The 23,714-nt window shown below is 44.7% G+C and overlaps 1 protein-coding gene across 2 annotated transcripts in view; it reads right to left on the minus strand.

Annotated features, from left to right (window-relative positions):
- The window catches only part of GNAO1 (G protein subunit alpha o1), a 140,991-nt gene that overhangs the window by 89,076 nt on the left and 28,201 nt on the right, over positions 1-23,714 (minus strand). For both annotated transcript variants that reach the window (XM_005526322.3, XM_005526321.3), the window contains exon 3: positions 3,362-3,503. In XM_005526322.3, coding sequence (XP_005526379.1) covers positions 3,362-3,503 — 142 coding nt within the window. The remainder of the gene's footprint in view (positions 1-3,361; positions 3,504-23,714) is intronic.

Below are 23,714 nucleotides of genomic sequence, written 5' to 3' on the forward strand. Positions count from 1 at the left end.
CTAGGTAGTGCCCTACAGACCAGCAGGAGAGTCCTGAGTAGGCAGGTGAGACTAAGCCTCTCTTTTCCTGTGTGCAGCCCCTTGGCTTGTCAGGGATCCAGACTCAGGGCAGTGGTGGCCCTGGAAATGAGCAACACCCACAGATGCCACTTCTCCTGCAGCTGGTTCCTGTCTCCTCACTGGCTGCTCCTTTTCTGCCTGCCCTCTTGTAACACACGAAGGATTTGTGACTTTGCACTTGCACAGCTTTTCTGGAGTTTCAGCCTGCCCTTCCATGCTGTGTGCAGTGATAACGTGCTGTGAGCTGGCAGGATGTGCTCCTGTCTCCCGTGCTGAAAGACACAAAAATAGGACCTGGGTGCTGCCCATGGCCATGAACCTCTCGTGAGCTGGGCAAAGCTGCAAGAAAACTCACTGCCCTGGACAAGGAGCACACATAAAAGGGAGAACTGACACGAAGATGGTTTTGTTCTCAACCTGGGGACCAGTCCTTATCAGCAGAGAGGGTCAGCGAGACCTGGAGTTTTTTGTGATTTATTTTGTCTTTTTAGGTCCTATTTCCTACACTGATCTTGCTTTGACCGCCAAAAGCAAGGGGGTTTAGTCTTCCCCCAGTCTTTTCACTTCTATTAGACTAAATACTGGAGGTACAATTATGGGCAGGAGAAAAATGAGAACAGTGAGAGGATTTGGTTATTTTCTCTTAACAACAACATGCATTTATTAAGTAGGGGAGAGGTTTTTTAACTTTGGACATGGTCAGGGTGCCATTTGGAACGGATACAGGTGCAGATCCATCTCCCAGAAAGTGGTATGGGGGAAGGAGTAATAGCCAAGTGGTCTCGGGGGAAAACCTGTCCCAGGCCCAAGTCTCCTCCTTCCGTGCTGCTGAATCAGGCTGGAGCAGCCACAGCCCTGGCTCCCCTTCCTGAGCTCCCTTCTTTTGGGGGCTTAAGGATGAGTAGGGGAAAATCCCCCACTAAAAGATTTGCATTGGAAACCCTTGGCTGAGGAATGACTTTTAAAATAGAAAAGCTTTGCCTGAAAAGGGATGAACCATGTAGCATAATACTCAACAAATCGCCTGTTTAATGTCCTCTCTTTATAGCAGCTGTGCATTAATAACAAAAGCAGGGCAGCAGAAGCCATGTGCTTCTTTGTAAGATTAAAATAAATACTATTTCATACTAATACCAGCAACTTTTTTTGCCTAAGAGAAAGGAGCAAGTGGAAGGTCACAGCCTGAGAGACTTGGTTTCCTTCCCCTTTGTCTGCTACTAGATGAAGAAATATTTCTGCCATTTATGAAGGGAACAGATACACTGAATCACCCTCCCAGACAGTGGTTTGGTTTATAGTAGTTTGTGACTTGTCTCACACAGTCAGCATGACACCATTGTAAGACAGGAACAATTCCTCCAGAGCGACATCTTAGGGGAAATTAGGCTGGGGAGAACTTAATCTAACTTACTTTTTACTTTGCAAAGCATAACACAAGATCCCTACTGCCATAAAACATAAATTGAAACAACGGTGTTTCACACTAGACATAAGGAGAAACCTTTTCGTCATGAGGACTGTAAGAGCAGTGGAGCAGGTTGCCCAAAGGTGTGCAGTCTCCATTCTTGAATGATTTCAGACCCAACTGGGTAGAGCCCTGAGCAACCTGGTTTGACCTCAGGCTTTACCTGAGCAGGGGTTGGGCTCAACACCACCTGAGCTCCTCTCCAGCCTGAGTTATTGTACAACCCTAGGAACATCTGGCATCTTTTCCACGGGAATATGAACGGACACAACGTTTTGTTCAGCACAGTACTCCACCTCTCGTTCCTGGCAGTCCTGATAACAGCTCTCCTCCTCCACACCCTGTACTGTGCCAGGCCTGGCACTAAAGCAGTGATGAGTTTTCCCTCCTCAAATTAGGACTTCAGGCATTTTATATTAAAAAAAAAAAAAAAAATTTACATTTTAAAGCTGTCTGCCACAGACTATTTATCAGACATGGAGAATGACTTGTTTCTGTTTTCCTAGGCATAGGTTTTAGCTGAGCGAGATACGTTGCCTGGCTGAGAGCTGAGTCACTGAGTAATCAACAGATTAATGTATTCCGTTTGAAAGCCATCAGCATTAGTTCTCGGCAAGCTCACAAGAACTCCATTATGGTATCATCTCCACGTTTGGGATGGAAATGTCTCCAGGATTTAGAGTTCCTACGGGAAAATCCCTAGATGCAAAGAAATCAAAGTACCTCTTTGTGATTGGGAGAAATAAGGTAACTCCTCATACAGTAACACCACAGCAGGATTTTGGCATCCTTTCCAGTGAATGCTTTTATTATCAACCCTCAGATAAGGAGTTTGAAGTATGTTGTACATCTGTCATTTGATAGCTACCTAAAAATAGTCATGACAAACTCACTGGCATATAGGACTTTACCTTTACCAGGTCTTTAATATGAAATTATTTTATTTCCAGTAAAATCAAGAAGTTTTACCTTCTCTGGAATTGCAGCATGCAAAAAGGGTGGTTTTGACTTCACTCTAGGGTTCTGAGTTCCTCTGTGTGGGCTTGGTCTGAGCCAGAAATGCAATAAGGCAAGGCAGAAGCTGGCAGGGGCACCTCACAGAGGAGCCACTGTTTAAAAATAGGGAGCTGATGGAAGTAATCACAGACTAGCAGCTGTAAAAGGACAGGCTGGCCTAGGTGTGTGGTACAAGAAGGCTGCCAAGCATCACATAGCTGTTCTGATAAGACAGATGCCAATGCTGCTGCCTAAGAGCCTGTCCATACCAACCTCCCTGAGGTAATGCATCCCCTTGTTTGCAACTGAAATTGCTGTTTGGGTACACTTAAATGGGGGATGTGTGAGTAGAAGCCAGTCAAGCCCAAATCAAGTTAATCCTAAAAGCTTTTCTACATTTGCAGGCTGGTGGAAGGGCTTTGAATGGCAGCAAGGTTTCCTGATTCATCAGTCCATGCAGCCTGTGTGTCCAGCACATGCACAGGAGACAGGACGCAGGACACATGTTCTCACTTTTCTCAGATCTATCAGTAGATCTGTCTAGGCTGTCCCTAGACAACAGATTATTTTTCTCCCCTGGCCTGAATAGTGCCAGGGCATGAGAGATTGTGGTTTCTGTGACACAGCGGTCCCCAGGGTTACACTCCCAGCGTAAGTGTACAAATGGCACATCACATGCAATTGTGTCTTTGTTGTACAAAATGCACGTGCAAGAGGCATACAACAGTGATGGAAATCTCCACCCTCTCCTTATCCCTCCAAGGTATTGAGATTGTGCAAATGCCTCCTGCTCATGGGACAGAGTCTCTGGGTACCCAAGCCGTGGTGATTTTAACTCACCCGTCGTTCCTTATCACCATACTCGATGCCCAAGGTATCCATGGCACGGACAATCGCTGCCAGTGACTGTATAGTGTTGCTGTAGACCACTGGCTTGTACTGCTTCACGTCTTCTCCAGAGAAGCCATCCTCATGGATGATCCTGAATAAAATGAAAAGAACAAAAAAACTCTTGAGAATGTCATTTCAGTGGGAGAGACATTTAAAAGACAGCTGTGCTCTTCTGAAGAGCACATCTGCTGGCTTGATTCGCTTAATTTAGTCAGCATTTCTTTTTAAACCTTTCTGGTTGTTCACCAATAGTGTGTCTGAGCCCAGTGCTGGAATTAGCATCCCTTTTGCTCTCTATCAAGAAGGTTTTGTGCACAGTTGGTGCATATGGTGCCTCCTTCCTAAATGAACTGCAAACGCTGAAGCCTGGAGCAACTTGTGTTCACATGCTCAGCAGTCACAGGGGCGAGGTCTCCTACATTACCTTCCCAGTCAAGGTCTATGGATAAATGACCATCAAATCAGATCAGATCTTAACCACTGAAACAAGTGATTGAAAACCTCTGGTTCTTGTCTAGTGTTTTTAGTAGTAGTAACTCCTGGGGTCCCTTACAAAAGGAACCAGAGTTAAAATCCCCCTGTACACATGGGGACTCAGGCACAGAGGGGGGAAGTGTCTTAGTTATGAAGCACTTAAAATACTTACCCTCCACACTTTCTCCCCCCTCCTTCTCTCTTCTTTAGAATAAGTGCTGAGATTTTTTTTTTTTGCCTCAAGGCATGTTATGTTATCCCTTCCAAGCAAGATGGGAATGTGACCTGCAGTCCTACCAGCTCTGTGCACAGGATGCTCTGTGCATTGGTCTCTATTAAACACTGCAAAGGAGTTACTTGATGGAGCAAGTTATTGCAGTCTCTTGCTCAGGTCAGAAGACTGACCCCTGTAATTTATTCATCTCTAAGTAAATCCAGAACTAAGTCTGGATGTGTCTCTGAAAACTAGGATTTTCAGAACTAATTGTCTTTGACAATAATTCTTCCAAGTGAAGAAGACGTAAGTTATGCCTTAAATGTCAGAAGAGAGGATGATCTGCTTAGCTAAAATGAAATCTTTGTTTGCTCATCCTCAGATATCACTGGACAACAGAGGGTCCTTCAGTAAGAGATCTGCTCTCTGATAAAACCTAGCACCCTTCCTGTAACAAGATTTTTGATTCCTTTTTTTTCTAAATCAGATACACACCATCAAAGGTCCCAACAAGTGCTGGCATCCCCTGGGAGAGAGGGAACACTATCTCGCACTGTGAGCTTGCAATAGATACAGTGCTGGGATGGAGAATGGGGCTGGATGCCAGCTCAGTGTTATTAACAGATGAATTCATGAAGAACAAGGCTGGTAGAAACATGCTGACCAAGACAGAGATCTTCTTCCCCTGATGTGAAGCTCACAGAAAGATTTTCTAACACAAGTGACTGACTCTCTGCTGTCCCCAACACAACCTTACTCAACACTGAGCACTGAGCTCCCGGGAGGAGCTGCTCAACAACCCCTGAATCTTGGAAATACATGACTACAAGCAAAGACAGCTTCAGACAGACAATAATTCAAATCAATTAGTGACCAGGAAACTTTTAAGCTACTGATCTGAGGAACTGGGCAGAGTCCCCTGCTTGGGTACCCTCCAGCAAAGGCAAATGGTGCTGGTGTGCTGGAAACAGCACAGGGGGCTGCTGCTTCCCCTCACCTAAGCTGAGGAGAACAGAGGTGGATGAAAACCTTTCTGACTTAGTAAATCAAGACTTGCCAATTTGCCAAAAAATTTCAATAGCTTGTTTTGATTTTGATGGAGTTATGGGCAACAGCAGATCTTGTACTCTGTAGCTTTTATTTTCTGTGAATCCAGTGATTATGGTGAAGTTTGAAACAGTAGCATTTGAGTGATGGGGCAGGAGGCAGGGCAGCAGAGCCATGTATCAGCACTTGAACTCATGGATCATTTACTGTTACTCAGACAAGTGCTGAACTTCTGGGAAACGTGTTCTTTGCCAAAAAGAGCAGTCAACCCAAAGAGTTATGGGTGGCACAAGGCAAAAGGATCTGCATCAATTCTGTCTGAATTCAAGAGAGACTGTATAGCACCACTTCCTCCCAGCTCTGATCATGACAGCAAGAAGCACAGCAGAGCAGGGGTCCCATGGGAGGCAGGCAGGTTCGTGAAAGCATCACCAGGAATAATTCATTCTCTCTGGATGGTTGGCTCACGGCTGGATTTTGGGGCAAGCAAGATTAAATGCTGGGTTTTGGGCAACTAAGAGAAGGAAACATAAGAGGGGGGAAAAGAAAAGGGTGAGGACAGGCACAAGGGGCAGTGTAATAGCTTCAAGAGGATGCTGCTGAAATTTGTTTGGTCCAGCTGTTGGACCAGCTGGGGGAAATGGGAGTGATGCCCAAAGCTTGGACTGGGTTTGTTTCTGGCTTTTACTGACATTGACTCAGGAATTCAGAAGGCAAAAAGAAGGGCTGAACAGCTGTATGGGGAAAAAGGTGAGCTTTGGTTTCTGGTCTTCCTCAGAGTTTAAACTGTTTTTAGCTTTGTGCCATGAAGTTGGTGCCTGACATTTTCACTTCTACATACTCCAAGCCAGTAAGGTCCCTATTGACTAACAGGGCTCCTTGTGCTGAAGGGGCAGAATTAAGGGATCCCTCAGTGAACACACTGCGGCTGGGCAACAACTCTGCTGTCGTTCAAACACAAAAGTAGAACTGGTACTTTTAAAGGGGGCAGAGAGAGCATAGAGAAAAAAAACATTCCAATTGTTTCTGTGTGAAATCTCTCTTGAAGGCAGCCATGGTGACTGATAGCAGCACTGTGGATGCCAGAATGGAAGTTTTGCTGTAGGAAGTACTTACGAATTCATGCAGTGAGCACATTACCTAATATTTGAGTGAGCAAATCCCCCCTGACTCCTGTTCCAAAGCTTGCTAGGACACTGAACTGGCTTATTGTCTTACATGCTTTTCACAAACATTTCTCCATTTGCTTGCCTTGGCCATCTGATGGCTCCAATCCTGCGGCAGCTTTTTCCATAGTCTTTTGGAAATGTTCATGCTGCCACTCACCTGTCTGGGATACACCTTTCCTCTTGCCTGCTGTTGTGCTTTACTGTCTAGAGGATATTTAAAGCTCCAATACTACTCCTGGGAGCTAGCTTGCTATGGGACATGGCTTGAGCCAGCTCCTGGTGTCACAGGACATGAGAAGCAGTGGGGTTTGTGTACTGTAGTGAGCTGTGACCATTAAAAATATACAGGTGTAGGAACTAACAGAAGTGATCAACACACCAAGACTGTAAAGTCTTTACAGGTTTAGGCAGGGTGGGCTACTCCTTAATCAATCTGCAAATTATGGGAACAGAGGGTTTTCAGAACCAAAAATGTAAATTCTCTGTTTTATAAATGGCATACATTTTTCCCAGTGTCCGAATTACAAAGGAAACTGCTGCAGGCAGGTTCCTCTTTGCCTCACTAGAACTGTTCTCTCCAGGGCAAAGGAAGAAAAGGGATTTAAGAGGATCCCATGGGCCTGTGGAGGGGGGAGAAAGTGCTGTAATTTTAAAAAGTGATTCTGAGCAATTAAAAAGCCATTTCATTCACCAAGTGACTAATAAAACACTGTGCTCTGATTGGAATGGTGAGAGACAACTGAAACAACCTGATTGCCTAAGGTACCCATTAATGCCTGCTCCCCATCCCTCAGCTGCTAACTGCAAAACCCATATATTGGCATGTTGTATTGGTGTACTCATTTCAGAATGGCAGTAACAGGCAGGTATTTGCTAGAGAAAATGGTTCCATCACAGATCAGATCTTCTGCCATCCCCCAGCAAGTCGTTAATCCTGAAGAAATGCCCAGTGCCTCAGCAATTATTGCTTAATTACAAAATAAATGAAATACTTGGAAACAGGGGGTGCATTCTGCATAGCAGCTTGCTTTGGCTTCCATTCAACAAAGCACTTACGTGCCTTCAGCCTTTCACTACACAACGAATGCATTAAGAAGGCAAAGCCAGAGATGATTTTGCCGCCTGTCCCTGCTGACACGCACGGCCCCTGCGGCTGTGGAACAGCGGCTCTGAACAAAGCCCATGACAGCTCCAGTGCAGTAGGGCTGGAGCTCAGCTGGGGGCTGATCCCACCAAGAAGCCAGTTTGCCCAGGTCACTCCTGAGGGAAATATTTGTCCATCATCCTGAAAACTTCCTGGAGCAGAGGCTACAGCCATCGTCACTCCCATACATCAGTTCCAGCTAAGCTATTTTGGTGCTTTCCTTCCAGCCCTTCCAACCTGAGCCAGGTTTAGTCAACACACTGACACTTTCCTACACCTTCTCCAAGCAGGTCCTCCTCCTCTTTTTTGAGGCAAAGTGCCCCAGACTAGACCCAGTCCTCACATCTCCAGTCTGCCAAGATAATTTTTAGCTGTAAAGTTTATCCTCTGATGTGCTGAAGCACCTCTTCCAGATCCATATCACTGCTAGGGGTAATTAGTGATATATTTCCATCCATTTTTCACTGATGAAAATGTAGAAGGAAATTAACAGACCCCAGTGGAGTCCTGGCTGTCAGAGTCCTCTGCTCTGACCATAAGCCACTGATAACTGTATACTTTGGGAATGAATTGTGCTATTCACCCAGTTTTGTGTAAGACCTGTTGTAGGTTTATATGCATTATTTTTCCAGGACACTTTTTAAAAAATCCAGTGGGGCTCTGACAAACTCTTCCCAAAATCTAGATATGACACCAACTATTGCTCTCCTACTGCTGCTGAGAAATCAAATGAGACTAGTTTAACATGCTTAATTTTTGTATAATCCATGCTGTATGTCACTCATCTCCTTTTTTATCTCCTAGGTGGTTGCAAATTATATGACTGATTGTTCAATTCTCTTGAAAGCTTCTACAAGTTGACTGGTCTATAATTCTTACTCCTCTTTTCTACCTCTATATTTAGAGAGAGGCACCATGTTTACATTTTTTTCCTGTCTTCTGGTGCCTCACCTGCCCTCCAAGAGCTCTCAAGGAGAAGTGTTTGTATTTCTGAGATGGCGCCTGTAAGAATGTACTAAGAATTTCCTTAAACATGGCTGACCTGAAGGCATTTAGTCTTATTAAATCTGTCCTTTCTGTGCCAGAAGGAGGGGATGGCATGCTCAGCAGTGATTTGTGGACAGCCTCTCCTGCTTCCAGTGCTCAGCATCCTTCATCCCTTTCACAGCTTCACATGCAGGTTCTCGTGCCCCAGCTGACACAGCCCTGTCTCATCTCATGCCCTTTGGTCATCACTCCAAAACCTCAAGTCAATGCATCTGAAATATTTCCTGCAAAATTCAGAGATCTTTGTGTGGCTTCTAACTGTCTGTATCACTGTGAAAGACGTACTTATAAACTTCAAATTGCCTACCAGAGAAAATAAAACCCATACTGTTTCTGTTTTACCTAATATGATTTACTTTCAATCAGCAAGATGTTTCTAGCTGAATGAAGTTTTCCCATATCAATGCACATCCCTACAATTACAGTCACTTGCCTGAATAAAACCAAGCAAGAAATCACCAGGAGATTATTACATTCAAAGTGTATCGCAAGCAAATACCTTACAAATGAATGGTCCATGTCCTATAAAAGCAGACCTGGTCCTCACTTTCACCTGGACAAATTAAGGAATTTACAGGTCATTGCACAGCTTTCCTACAGAGCCCTGTGTCTTGGCAATGAGTTTCAGCTCTCAGGGCTCTTGGGCTGAGCTGGTTTGGGCTGGCAGTGGCACCACCCTGTGTGGCACCTGCAGGTTCCCTCCAGCCTGGGTGCCTCTGAGCTCCTCAGCTCCATCTCCTTCCACCCCAGGAAAGCTCAGCTCTGCGCAGTGTTCCAAATCCACATGACACTGTGGGACAATGCAAAGTGTGTCAGGTGATGCTGGTGGGTGTAAAATGCTGTGTAAAAGGGAGGAGATGGGCCATGGCAGAAGGGAGGTGGCATTACAGGGACAACAGAGAATTTGTCCACAAACATATTTTTGCTCAGGCTATAGAGTCCCATTAGTACATTCACGTTTATGGTATAGACTGATCCAAGGTGGATTTTAGATGGGGAATCTTGGAACAAACATCACAAAATCTATTTTTGCTCAGCAAACTTTTCTGATTTTTATCCCCTCTCTTCTTCTCCCTTTTTCTTTCAAAAATGATCTTTCCTCTCTCCTACCCAGAATCAGGCAAGTTATTCTGCTGTGTCTGGACAAAGCTTGAGTCAAAAGAAAAAATCTAATTCTGAAGAAAACTCTGCAATCTTTGTTTGCAAATGGGGAAAAATAGCACAAAAATCTGACTTTAATACGTAGAGAGGCGGATGATCAAATTCTGATGGAAAATCTCCTGCTAATCAGCTACTTTAAATTTATTTTTATCTTGATATGAGGTTAAAAACTTTGTTTACAGGGGAGTTATGAAGCTAAATTCCAGTGATTCTCTTCTCACTCGTTTAATAGCCTGAAATGCGATTAAAAATTCCTGGATTATGTTAAACTAAATCAACGCAGATGCCCATGACCTTGTGTTCAAAGACAGCAAAGGCACAGTTCAGACCTCCGTGACAGGGTGCAAATCACTCTAAACTCTCATTCTTCTTCCCCCCAGCTGTGCTAGAATGCTATGTTGTACATCCTATTCCCACAAGAAATTCTCTGAGATGAAAATTAAGATGACTGTTTGCCTACATGTCCTTTTTTACTAAAAGAAAAACAACTTCCTTAGTCAGGGTCATCTAAAAACTGCAAATGGAGCTCATTTTAAAAAGCATAATTTTTTCAACCTGGACTTTTAACACTGGTCCAAGAAATACTGATGAAGCCCTGTGATAGACACCCAGCTGGGGAAAATCTCCTTTCTGGAGGAAATACCTTCGGGTCACTCAAAACTGAATTCTTACCACCAAAGTATTTCTTGCATGCAAAGATATTATTCTAACTAACCAGATGGTTCATGTTAAAAAATAAGCAAATCCATCAGGTGATTGAAATGCTGCCAAAATCTACAGCCCTGGAAATGGCTGAGCTTACTCAAATCAGTTGCAGAAGTTTCACAGACCTGTACAAGGCAGAGGCAGTTCAGTTTGTGCCTAATGCCTGTGAGTCCCTCTGATGCCTTCATGGTGTCTCTTTAAAACCAGCCATGTGCTTCTGCACCTCAACTGCTGGCCAAAAAACTTGAAGATGATGTTACAAGAAACTCTCTTGTGTCTGCTCAGAGTCGACATCGCTACCATCTTATTTTTGTCTGTAGACAAGCGGCTATTGAGCCAACAATGATTAGCTTCCAGACATACAAGAGCTAGATACTGCATCTTCCCCAAAACCTTTGATTTCAGATTGTTTTCAGGTGTATAAAATATTTGCAGAATACTCTTCATTTCCAATTAGCCCTAAACTAGAAACATGTACAGCACTCCCAGCATGGTGCTGTGTCCCTGCAGCCCTGTGGCTGTTTGGAAGTAGCTCTTAGTCTTCTTTTAATTATTATTATTATTTTTTAATTGAGTTCTACATCAATGCCTAATTTTGGCTTTGGGCTGTCTTGAGGGGTGATCCCTGCTTTGGTTGAATGTTGTAGCTGAGATGAGAGATGATTTCCTGGATTGCATGCTGAGGTTCCCGCTATGCGTCCTTCATTGGACTGGGGTGTTGGGTTGGCTTTTGCACCCCACATTTGGGATGCACCAATGACCTTCCCAATTCTGCAGTGTGAGGATTGCTTCAGCATTTACATTTTCAACAGGAAGCAGTGGAGTGAAATACTTTAAGTGTGTGCATAAAACAATTTCAAGAGCGTAAACAATCTACTGCATCCTGAAAGTAATTAATTAGTGTTGACAAATGAAAGACACTAGTTCTGATATTTGATATTTCAAAAGAAGGAAAGGCTCTTCTTCAAAAGAGCAAAGCCAGCTACTGTGCTAGTACTCCACCCAACACAATAGGGACATAGTCATCCTTTGAAATTTAACACTACAAAGTCAGGAAAATCATAGAATTGTTTAGGTTGGAAAATACCTCAAAGATCATCAAATCCAACCCTTACCCCAGCACTGCCAACTCCAGGTCCCTAAGTGTCACATCTACATCTACATATCTTTTAAATACATCCAGGGATGGTGACTGCCACTTCCCTGGGCAGCCTGTTCCAGTGTTTGACAACCCCTTCAAATCCTCTGAATATCCAACCTAAACCTCTCCAGGTTCGACTTAAGGCCATTTCTTCTTGTCCCATGGCTTACCTGTGACAATAAGCACTGTCCACACCAAGCCTAATTGTGCACAGTCAACCATACCAATGCTTTAACTCACCTGAGGCAGCCTAATGAGTTTTATCCTGCAGAAATTGCTGGCCACTGGTCCCCAGAGGAGTTCTGGTACTATCCTGCTCCCAGGTGTTAATAACCATAAATGAGCTCCTCCTTTCGTGGGAGCTGCTGGTTCTGGTGAGGGCCAGGCTATGGACTAGCTGAGGAAGGTACACTGATGTACACAGGCTCAGGATCTGATTCCCAACATGGAACTGCAGCTACTCAGTGCCTGGCTCCGTCCCCCATCCAAACCTCAGACCTTTCCCCTACAGCACAGATAGGGGATGGCAGTATAGGGGTCGAGTCAGGGGAAGAAAAACCCATCACACCAGCTAATACAGAAGCCAGAGACCCTCTTTTTCCTGCTCCAAATCAGCTTCCTCTGGATCTGCCCAATGCGAAGCAAAAGGTGGAAGCACGGTGCAGGCAGAGGCTGCCCCTGACCCCCATGTCCCGCACAAAGCTGGGAGCAGCACAGACTTGGGTTTTATGCAATGTCAGACCACTGGCATAGTTTGGTTTTATTAAAATTTGCAGTGGTTAACTTTGATAATGTGCCCTCTCCTGGGGCCTTTAATATTAAGATCAAATATTGAATACCCTACATGCATCTAATTAGTTTTAATATGCATCCTGCTTGGCTCAGTAAGAACAGCAAAGAAACACAGTCAAAAACAATTAGATCAGGACTTTTTTCGATTGAAAAAAGACAGCTGGACTACACAGATTCCTGCAGCAGCATTTGCATTAGATGAGATTGCATTTTTCTGTGGAAAAAGCCTTGGAGCCAAAAGGGTTTCAAATAGAACCAGAGGAGGCTGACAGCTGCATTCTTTGTTGTACAATCCCAAATAATAATTCAGTGAAGGAAAAAGTGTTCCTGCTCCAAGTGACTTATCGTCTCATCCCATGCAATGTGCTAAACAGTCAATCTACTTTGTCCATGCTCTGCCCGAGACCAATGAGATCCCTCAGGGAAAAAAAATCCACCAGGCTGGTGATGACCCACATGAGAGAATTCTCATTAATTCCTTGGTAATGTTACATAAGGTCATTTTGTTGAATTAAAATTATTGGGATTAATCCTCTTAAATGTTCTCTTAGATGCAAGGGGGATCCAACTGCAGCTGGATCATCCCACAGCTGGTTCTAGAAAGTCAAAATAGTGTTTTAAAGCCCCATAATGGTTTTGTTAAATTCATCCCCTGAACAAGGACACAAAGCAGCTTTTTATGGCTTTTTTAGATCACTTACAACTTCTGTAAGCTGTCATTAACTATCATCAAAGCCTGAAAAACGAGGCAAATGGGTTCAATGTCAGTTTTACTGCCCAAACCTAAATAATATTTTTGGTTTCCCATCTGCCTCATCTGAAGTGTTTTGATAGCTGCAAGGTGACTTTGCCTTTAAAAACCTTTTCAGATGTTGCTCTCCATAACCAAATATTCTGTGGACAACAGAGGAAACAAGAGGCATGCACAGTCTCTTCATTGCCCCACGTATTTCATCCTCAGCACCACCAATCCAGTACCACTGCCAAAACCCACAATAAGAAGACCAGCCCTGTGTCTTTTACCCAGACATTGGGTGTACGACTCTCTCAGTGTATCAAAGCAAGGCTCTGGGAGAATGTACCTGGTTCCTTGCACTAATGCAACAAACCTGGCTTCCAAAGCTCTTCGTTCCACTGAAATCCACTGGGATTCAGAGTTCCTCTTCTGTGTCTAGAGCTGATCTTTGCACAGTTGACATATTTTTCTGTGTGTCCTAGTTGTATTAGTGCTCATTAGGAATTGTGTGCTGTCATGAAAACACTCAGCTAAAATAAAAAGATGCTTTAAAGCAGCTTTGCTTTTTTGGGATATCAAATCTAGCAGCAACTGTCTTTCTGAAGCAATAATTGATGTGTTTGATTAGGTCTGGTGGCAGATGGGGGTTTTTCAGTACTTTTGATGTTTCAACATGCTAAGCTGAGAAGGAATCAATTCTGGAAAGAGCGATTATGCCATTCCTTGTATCCTGTCCATCTTCTCTGGCATGATTACAGCTCAGGGGCTTCATCTCCGAGCAGTGTGCTTGCCACAACCCCCTGGGTGTGCTGCCAAGCTGACATTAGCCTCCACTAATCTCAGCTCAGAGATTTTTGAGTCATGGTGTTCCCAGCTCTGCAGTGTGCTGGCTTTCCATTAGAGGATATAATCAAGCACCACACCACACCCCACAGAGCACTGGCTGAGGGAGGGTATCTGGCTGCTGGGAAAAATCCCTGAAGACTGCAATGGATCCTCCATTGATATGGAAAATTTTGCAGTCAAAATGAGGATGTCTGGTACAGATGAGATACAAGCCCTGGGTGGAGGAACAGCAGTTTGACCTCTGTCACTCCTGCTGTTGCAAGCAGCAGAAATCCAAACCTTGCCTGTCTAACTGTGCTATTTCTTGCAACAGGGCTGCAAAGTTCCTGCTGTCTGTGCTTACTGCAGACCCATGGAAGTCTGCCTGCAGCTGAAGCATGGCTCTGATACAGCAGGGGTAGGCACCTCCCCAAACAGAGGTGATGAGAGCTTGCTTTGGACCCCTGTGCTCAGTAATGCCAGGTCATGGCTCTGAGCTCTCCCAGCCTGCCTGCTCAGGTCTGCTCACTGAGCCTTTCCAAGCTGAAGACTTTGAGCTGAAACCTGGCAGATACACTACTTTAGGATTCTGCCCACACTGCTAATAAGATTTCACAGCAGGAAGGAGGTATGTTGCACTTGTGGTTAATTACATGCATTTGGATATATTTGAATCATAACTTCTACACTTGTACTCAGAGAACAGGTTATCTGAAAGGAAGACAAAAGCACAGCTCTTACAGATTTTCCCTGACACCTGCCACAAGGTTTCAAATAACCCTTCACTGATTTTCAGATGCAGCTGATGTTTAGTAAATACCAGTGGGGGGGAGAAGACTTTGGCTGGTCTAACTCAGCACAGGACTCCAGACATACCTGACCTGTAGCAATGGGGGAAGGCCCTACCTCTGCTCTGAGTCTCCCACCTAAAATTGCCGTGAGAAAGATGAAGGAACATTTTTTTCCAGTGTTTTTCCAAGCTTTTCAGCCAGCGTATTCCAACACAATATTGTTTGAAAGAGGATTTGAAGACCTTGGGCATCCTCAGTGTCTCATGGCATTTCCTGGCACAGAAGACACCTGCTCTGGTGTTCCTCTGTGTATCTCTCTATCTCCTGTCTCTCTGAGCTGGGACAGCCAGTCAGAGCCTTCATGTGAGGCTGCTGGGTCACGGGGTGGAACTGGGAGGTGGGGTGCTGCCAGTAGAGGAAGAGTACAAACATGTGCCCTAATGAATGCACCCACTGCCAAAAGACCACAAATAATTATTTGTCCTTGCTCTGCAGAGTGAGCTGGCACTTTGCAAGTGCTGTCCTGTGACCTCCTGGTGGCAGTGGGAGAGAAGGACAGGGCTCTGACCAGGAGAATTCCTATAAAATTAGCAGACCAAAGGCTGGCCACTGGCACAAAGCAGACCCTGCATCCCTGGGTGACTCAGCCACCCTGGTGGGATGTGTAGAGTGCCCTTGTTCCCCAGGCACACCTCTCACACCCTCACTGGGTAAGGCATAGGTCCCTGCACTTTCCTAGAATTTCATGTCAACTTATTGGCACAACAGCTCCTGCCAGCAGAGAAAGGAGAGATCAAGAATCAAGTATCTGGGGTACCCTGGCCAGACTCTTACTCTTCCATCTGTAACACATCTGAAAGCCTGGCTTAGAGCCAGGCCGGTACTTAAGTTCTCCTCCCCAGGCCCATTCTCTGTTAATGGGAGCCCCAGGAACACTGCACTACCAAGAACCAAGGTGGAGACTGCCGGGAAGTGATCCTCTTGGGACAGCCATAGGAGAGCATGCCTGGCACCTCTTCCCCATCCCCTCCTGCAGCCGCACTGCCTGGTGGCCCCCAGACCCCGCAGAGGCAGCAGATGCCATGGTGCAAGCAGCTGCCCCTGGGTGTACAGACTCATCCTGCTCCAGCCACCACTGGCTTTCCAGGAGACCCCATAACTGAGAGCAGAGCCATATTTAAACAGATGTGTAAATGTGTTTGCCCATTACGCTGGGACTACTGCTGCAAACACCTCAGAACATGAGTATATTCCTCCTACTGCTTTCATCAGTCTTTGTCATCCCCCATGTCCTCATCTTCAATTGAAAAATTCCTTATTGATTTAATTTGCAAATTTGCCTGTAAGTCTCTCCCAAGAGTACCTGAGAAGATGCAAGGCAGTTCAAAGTGACTGTTTGAACTGTCTTATAAAGCATCCAGCTAGACATGGTAAATCTGCATCGTAATAAATTTATTCCACATCTGATCATCAGTGTTTAAGCTTATCTCTAGTATTATTTTACTGTCCCCAGTGTAAAAGATTACTGCCTTCTGGAGAGGTTTGATTAGATTCAGAGAGGCTGAGGTTTAATGAGCATATACTTCTTTGACTCTTTCTTCCCACCCACTTAGTGGGTGTAGTGCTGGTATTTGGATGATGAGCCATTTTGATGGTATAGACTTCTGTTTTTCCAAAACCCATCTAGGAAAGCTTGGACAACTAATTTGTTTCTCGATGCTTTCAAGTTTTCCAAACAGCACAGACCTTCCCTCTCTGGCCAGGCTTTCCTCCTGTCACCTGTAGTCCTATGAAAAGGAACTGCTCACAGCTTTACTGCTGTTGGTCTGGGGAGGCAAGCTGGGAGCACCTCTGCCCTTTGGGGATGTGGGCGGGAAGAAAAGAAAAACACAGCAGTGATCTAAACTTAGGAAACACAGGTAGGGAAGTGCTGATTTACCATCTAATAGCCCTGACAGTGTCCCCTTTAAACAGGGTGATTGTGGCTTACTAATATCCACATAACAGATTAACAACCTACAGAATATGGGGAAATACATGATAAAAAGCAGCACCTAATCTATGAGCAGAGGCAATAGTGCTGAGTAACCTTCGGCAAACAAGTGGCTCATTAAGCAATCAATTGACAATGTTAAATGGAATAACTCACGCTGAATGCTGCTGCTGCCCTGGCAGGGCTGGGGGTGGGTAAGTCATCCCCACTTTGGGAAGGATTGTCACAGGTGTCTCTACCTGGGAACTGGAGAGCTGGAAATCACATTTATTCCAACTAATGCCCAAACAAGAGCCTGAGACAGGGTCAAAGGTCCCCTGAGAAAACCCCAGGAACAGACTGGCCTTGATGCTGTTTCATCCAGCTGATGGAAGTGAAACTTCTATTGCTGTTCTTCACTGATACCTCTCATGGATCCCCAAATCCCTCAGAATATCAGGGCATGATGCAAGATTGTTCACTCCTCTTCATTGCTAAATCCTTGCTTTAGAAGATTCTGGGCAATGAGGCTTTCACCTCTTCTCTAGGAATAATAATCCACAGCATAACACATTTAATCCCTTAGAAATAATTCCTGCTGTCCACTCAAAATTTATCTATTGACAAACTCAAAAACAGTTTCTACAATGTCATCCACACAGTTATTTTTAGTACCAGTGTTGCCAGCAGAAATAACAGGCCTGATGTGTTTCCTCCCCCCAGCTTAGAATGAGGCTTCTGAAATTATAGATGGGAGCACTAATTGAGTACCAAGAATATTACAAATTATTTGCACTGCTGTGGAATCTGGTAGCAAACCAGTATGCTTCCAACCCCACTTGCATATGCAATTATGCCACTGTGCACTCAAAGGTTGCATATCCACTGGCAGGAGTATTTGTGATCACAGTTTACATTTGTTGCTACAGACCATCCCTGGCAAGAAAGCATTTCACATTTTTTACCCCCAAATAACATTAATCTTAAAGAACTTCCCCTCCCCTTGTTTTCCAGTTGTGGTTCTACAGACATAGTAAGACTGAAAGGAGTCTTTCGATTCTTTTGGTTTCTGTGGTGGGGCGATGGACTCATGCCACAGTTCCAGGACTCCCCGGACCACCTCGGGGTCCCACACAGGAGCAGCCCAGGAAGGTTTCCTTGCCAAAGTCTTGCAAGCAACTGTGCACAGCTAAGGCTAAACTGTAACACAGCTACTGATCAACAATAGGAAAGAAAAGCTTTCTGTTCTCCAGTCATTTAAACAAATAAGATAAACAGCATTTCCCAGTCCAGGAAGATTATGTGTGGCTTTTGTCTCTCCTGTTTTGGTTTCCTGTGCTAAGCACTCACTCACCCATTCATAGTCACTAATGCCCAAGGCTCAGAGTAGCACTCCCTTGTGTTGATTTCCATGTGTACTTTAGGGTTTCTTTACATACCCAAATCCTCATTATCACTCTAAACCACGGTAAATTACAGGAACAGTGGGCTGATAGAAGTCCTCCTAATTCAAAGCAATAGTGAGCCTATTATTACTGAAAGCATTGGTCCCTGGCTGCAGCAGCACACAAGAATTGAGTGGGAGAAATAAAAAGAACCTGGTTAGCTAAACAGCCGGGATGGAAGGATGTACCAAGAGCGCAGGAGTGACACAGCTCCATTGGTGCGGGAGCAGAAGGCAGACAGGCCCTCCCACCAGGGCTGGGGGAACACAGTCATCTCAGAGGACTATTTCCACCTCAAAACCAACAAGGTTTCCTGATCGTTCAATTCAGATATCGCTGGTCCCCTCCCTAGTGTCTTCCTAACTCAATACACCTATTTCTGGCTTATTTTTCATTCAATTGCCCCTCATTTCCTTATTTTAGTCACTCCCATTTTCTTGAAGCATGAATATTAATGTCAATCTTGGCTCATTTAAAGTCGCCTCTTGCTACCCCACTCCCTTCAGGAACTGCCTTTGGCAATTTGGACCCTTCCTTTTATCAGTTTGCCCATCCAGGAGCTCAGAGCTTCATAAAAGCTTGCAAACCTGCGGCAGCAGAAGGAATCATGACACATGGAAAGCCAACGTGTCCGAGTTCAATTGAGTCCGGTTGGCCGCGCAGCTGTGGGGGGACCATGGGCTCGATCCCCCTGAGCTGCCTGCCAGATGATGGAGACACACAATGTACTTAACAGTCCTCACTGAGTCCTTACTACGCAAATTTCCTGGGCCCTGTGCAATTAGTCATCAGCAAAGGGCTGTTAAGTGCAGGATAGAAACTCTACTGAAATCTGTGAGTGTCTCTAGTTTCTTACCGAAGAGTTGGATCAGGCCCTGGGAATGCATTTGTTTGTTTTTCCCTTGTCATCAGCCTGCCTTTGGCTGAAAGCTATAATCCGTTCAGGGAGGACCTGTTTATCTGTGAGAATAGCAGCATTGCTGTGAAGAGGTAAGAGTGGGAGTGTGCTTCAGGCAAAAAAATGCAGATTATAGCCCCGCTAGTATTGAATTCAGCACAGAAAGAAAGAAATGCAGGCTGTTCTAATTTTCTGAATAGATGTAATTCCATTTTGTTCCCTGTGAGTCCCTTCTCTGACAATTGTCTGAGTGGAGGGAGGAAAAAAGGGTTCCAAGCAAAACACTTGTCTATGAAGGATGTTATTAAAATGTCCTACTTGAACACAGGCTCTCTGCAGACCAGGGTTGCAGAATACAAACGTTCTCTCTCCCTTAGACAAGCTTTGTCTAAATGCAGAATGTTTGTCAATTATTTTCCAAAAGCACAATTGCTATCGTCAGAATTAGAGCTGGCTTGAGTAGTCCTGCCTGATTTAGCACCCACTTGAAGAGGGTAGGTTCAGAAGTTCAGCATGAACTTGAGGGCTGTTGGATTTGCAGGCTTTAAAAATGCTCAAGAAAAAAACACGGTGAGGGAACAGATGCAAGATATACAGAAAATAAGAAAAAAATCTGAGAGTTGTCAGAGAAATTAAAAAAAAATGTGGTGAGTGAAAATCCACTGAAGAAACTCTGGGGCAAAAGTCTCTGACTGGGTGAACTTTCATCATTTGGCCTCTGAGGTCCCATGCTCATTCACACCTGCATACAAACTTGGTTCCATAGATTTGCTCAGCCGGGCAGTTCTTTAGCCAGGAATTTGGCTGGAGGTCTGCAGTATGGATGTCAGTTAAGTTTTAGCACAGAAATTTGCCCTACCATCCCCCAGTATAACTGCCTTTTCTTTTTTGGTCAGGGTAACATGTCCTGTGTTGGGCATGTGCTACAAACAGGATGGGTGTACCGTGAGACAGGAAAATGTGTATTTTTGTGGCCATGTATGGGGTTTGTTCACTGCAAAATTTAAGAGTGTTGGAGCTTCCCGAGGCACTCCCTGCAGTGCAATCAATTACATCACATCATGAACCTATCTAACCTTTGAAGCCCAAAAGCATCTCACCCTGTCCTACAAGTGCTTTTCTTCAACCTTTCCTTGATTTGTGGGAAGAAAGGGGTCTTAATTCTGCAGAGCTAGATTCCTGGCTAGGGCTGAAATAGAAATAAACAAGACAGATCCTGGCTGTCCCTCACCCCATCACTCTTTTGAAGGTTGAAGAAACTTGTTCCAAGCTTTTCTCTTAAAAACTAGAAGTTTTGCGCATGAATTCTGATCTGCCTTTTGCACTTACATTCCCATACCACACAGAGGTACCAGGGGCACCAAAACTTTCTGCCAAGAGCAAAGGGAACTGGGGAAAAGTGCAAAGGACATTCACGTTCTGTTCATTATGTGAGTAGCAGCACCATCCCTGGCATGCTAGGGCCATGTCCCTTGTGAAGAGGACACAGTCCCGTCCCCTAAACTCTCACTATGTGACTGTGCTATTATTGGTACACTCAATGCTGAATGGCCAAAGGAAAACACTGCACTGGCTCCTGTGTTTTTCAGATACAGAAAGGACAGCAGGCACAAAGGCAAACATAGCCTCTCCTGTGCACATGTGACAGTCACTGCATAAGCGACTCGCCATCAAAATGCCTCATTCCTCCTGACAGGTCTTGTCCTAAAACAATGTCTTAAAGTCTGCAGCTGGGCTGCATTTTCCATATCCAGCAGAAACTGCCAAAAGAACAGCAAAAGCACTGCTAGCAGAAAAGATGCCTCTTAGTTTGGAGAGAAAAGCCTTCCCAGCAGTCTGTCTATAAGCAGTGGACATGGTTTGCCATCCTCCTCCTGAGTGGATGTGCAGCTGGGGCATCTTAAAGCAGAGTAGGCTTGGGAATGGGTGTCTGCTCTGCTCCACACCTGTGCAGATCTCTGGATAAAGGGTATTTCATAGACAGGGAATAGTATAGTTCCTGTAATCAATGAGGGTGGGTTTCCTCTGCTGTATTCACCTAGATTTGGGCTCTTGGCTCCAAAGTGTTGAGTCCATTTTCACATGGCACCTGCTTAGTACATATAAGAACTTGGCTTAACTTGGGTGAAGCACAGTTGCAGTCTGGGATAATATTGTTTCTCCCTCTTAAATGCAGCACCTTTTTCTCTGTTACTAAGTTTTACCTCATTGATTTTCCTGGGCTGTTTCAGCAGCACTGTTTCTCCTGCTGTCCACAGAAGCCCTTGCAGCTCTTCCCCAGTATTTCTGAGCCATATCTTCTGAGTTGTACTCTTCTTATACTACCACACCAAACATGAATGGGAACACTGAATAGCACTGTTTGAAAACACATAAAAACAGTGTGGGCTCTTATAAATCCACTGTACACTCAGCTCTATGCTCAACACCATGTCTTACAAGGTGCTGTTTATAGGCTGATTGACAATTTTTGATGGTATCCCTCACTACCAAGTTCAGGTACAACAACACTCACTTCTGTAATCCCTCTTTGTTTTTCTGAATTAGTGGTCTTGCTTTCTCCCCCCTGTACTGAGAACTTTGCAGATAATCCATAAAAGAAAAAAGTGTACCTTTCCATTTCTATCCTAATGATAGCTTCTGAGCTGTTTTGCCATAAACAAGTCATCCCTTACAAATGAATGAGAGCACTTTGAACACGGCAGCCTCTGATGCTGCCACTGCAAAAGTCTCTGGTTTGTATCCCTTGTGAGAGAGCAGGGGGAAAAAAAGTCCTCAATGGATCTGCAACAAACCAGCCTCCCCTACCCGGATGGTCCCTGGCTTCTTTCCAGCCTAACAGAGTAGCGAGAACAAAATCCTTGCTGAGCACGCTGCCTCTGATCCTGCCCTGCTCCAGCGAAGGATGTGTTGACACCAAGTGCTGTGTGAAGACAGACTAGAGCCAAGCTGAAATGCTCTTGGCTTGGCTGGGTGTCAAAGCACTGCTTGGAGCTCAGCTGACCCAAGGGCAGGTAGTGTGGGGTGCCTGGCTGGGGGAACAATGCTGAGCTTTCACACACAGGCTCAGACTACAGAGACCAGGCCCCTGTCCTTTCTCCCAGGGGTAGGTTCCCCTCCTTGCTCCCAATAATGTCCCACAGAGGCCTGTTTTTCTAAGGCTGTTGTGGCCTTGAAAGCAACAGGGGACCTGAGGCACCTGCCTGGAAAAGGAAATGCATGGAGCATCAGGTAAGGAGCTCCTGCAAATTGAATTAGCCCTGTTAACTAGTACACATTCCTTACAGCATGTCACAAGGAAATCCCGGCCAGCAGGGAGCTTTATCCATCTTGCAATGGTTTCCACCCTTGCTGTTGTTTACAAGCTTAACAAACTGAAGACTGTTTGAAAGAGATCACTCCTTAATCTGGCTTGTCCTAAAACCAATAGGAGAGGAGGAAGGCAAGGTCATGCATATCCAAGGCCAGCACAGAAACATCCTTATTTATCTTCCCTAAGCTGTTTTCAATGTTAACTCCTTCAAGATATACTAAAATAGTCAAGCTTTAAATTTGTTGGTGACTGCAGGTGGTGGAGAAACCCTGAGACTTTGTTAGCAGTTTTGGTTGGGTTCAGACTTCATCCTGTTTGATCCCTTTGTGCAGGTCCAAGCCATGGGACCAAATATGCAAAGTCCCAGATGAGCATCTCCTGCCTTCTATTTCCTACTCAGCTACAAGCTGTGGGTCAGCCTCAGAGCCCCATTTCTGTGGTACTGCCAGGTGCCTGAAGAACACAAGCTTGCAAAAGTCTAATTATGCATCCCCAACATGAAAAGCCAACCTCTAAATATCTGATTGGGGAACACGGAGCCAAGGAGTGAGACAAACCGCTGAGCATAAAGTTATTTTTTAGAAACTGAGTTTAAGGTTGGCTAAAAATACACCCTATCCCTTTCAAGGGTTATTTTGCTTACGGTGTTGACAAGAATAAAGCTATTAGTAACAGAGCATTCAGAGTATTTGGGGCTGGTGTTTGTCTGTCAGTCACTCATCCTCCAAAACACTCTTGTCAACATTTGGAAAGTAAGTGGGATGTATGCTCCAGCCCCCTCCCGGGAAGGCTGGGAGAGGATAACAAAACTATAAGAGCTTCAAAAACCTGGGGCTAAAGAAAACAGGATGGGGGGGAAAAAAAAGAAAAAAAGAATCTGTTCAGAAGGAAACATATTAGAAACCCCAAATTGTCTAGAAAAATGGTTTCAGATGAGGAAAAAAAATCAAGTACAGCGAAAAAATAACAAAAACAATTGTTTACAAAAACACATGAAAATTGAGAAAATAAAATAAGAGACAATAAATGAAATTCCATAGGGGAAGAGGAAAAGTGACCACAGGAAAATCAAGTTATCATATTTTCTTTGTATAGTACAAGAACTGTGTTCACATAGCATGGATTCCCAGGACATGTAAACCCTTCCCTTAGAAAAAAGAGCTCTGTGCCTCAGGAACCCCAGAAATATAGGACTGGGGGGTACCTTGAGCATCAGCCTTGCAGTCTGCTCTCTAACCCAGCTTGCTTGGCTGCCACGTAGAAGAGGTGATCACAGGGAAATTGGTTTCTTGCTTATGCTTCTCCTTATCTCCCACAGCCAGTGCACGAACCTCTGCAGTCTGCACTACCCCAAACCAACCTCCTCTGCACCACCTCTGACAGATCCTGTAACAAGAACATGTCTCCTTTTTTCTCCTCAGCTCTTAA

Source organism: Pseudopodoces humilis, chromosome 14 (genome assembly GCF_049639895.1).
Source record: "Pseudopodoces humilis isolate 2021_Gansu_Grassland_sample_001 chromosome 14, ASM4963989v1, whole genome shotgun sequence".
Taxonomy (NCBI): domain Eukaryota; kingdom Metazoa; phylum Chordata; class Aves; order Passeriformes; family Paridae; genus Pseudopodoces; species Pseudopodoces humilis.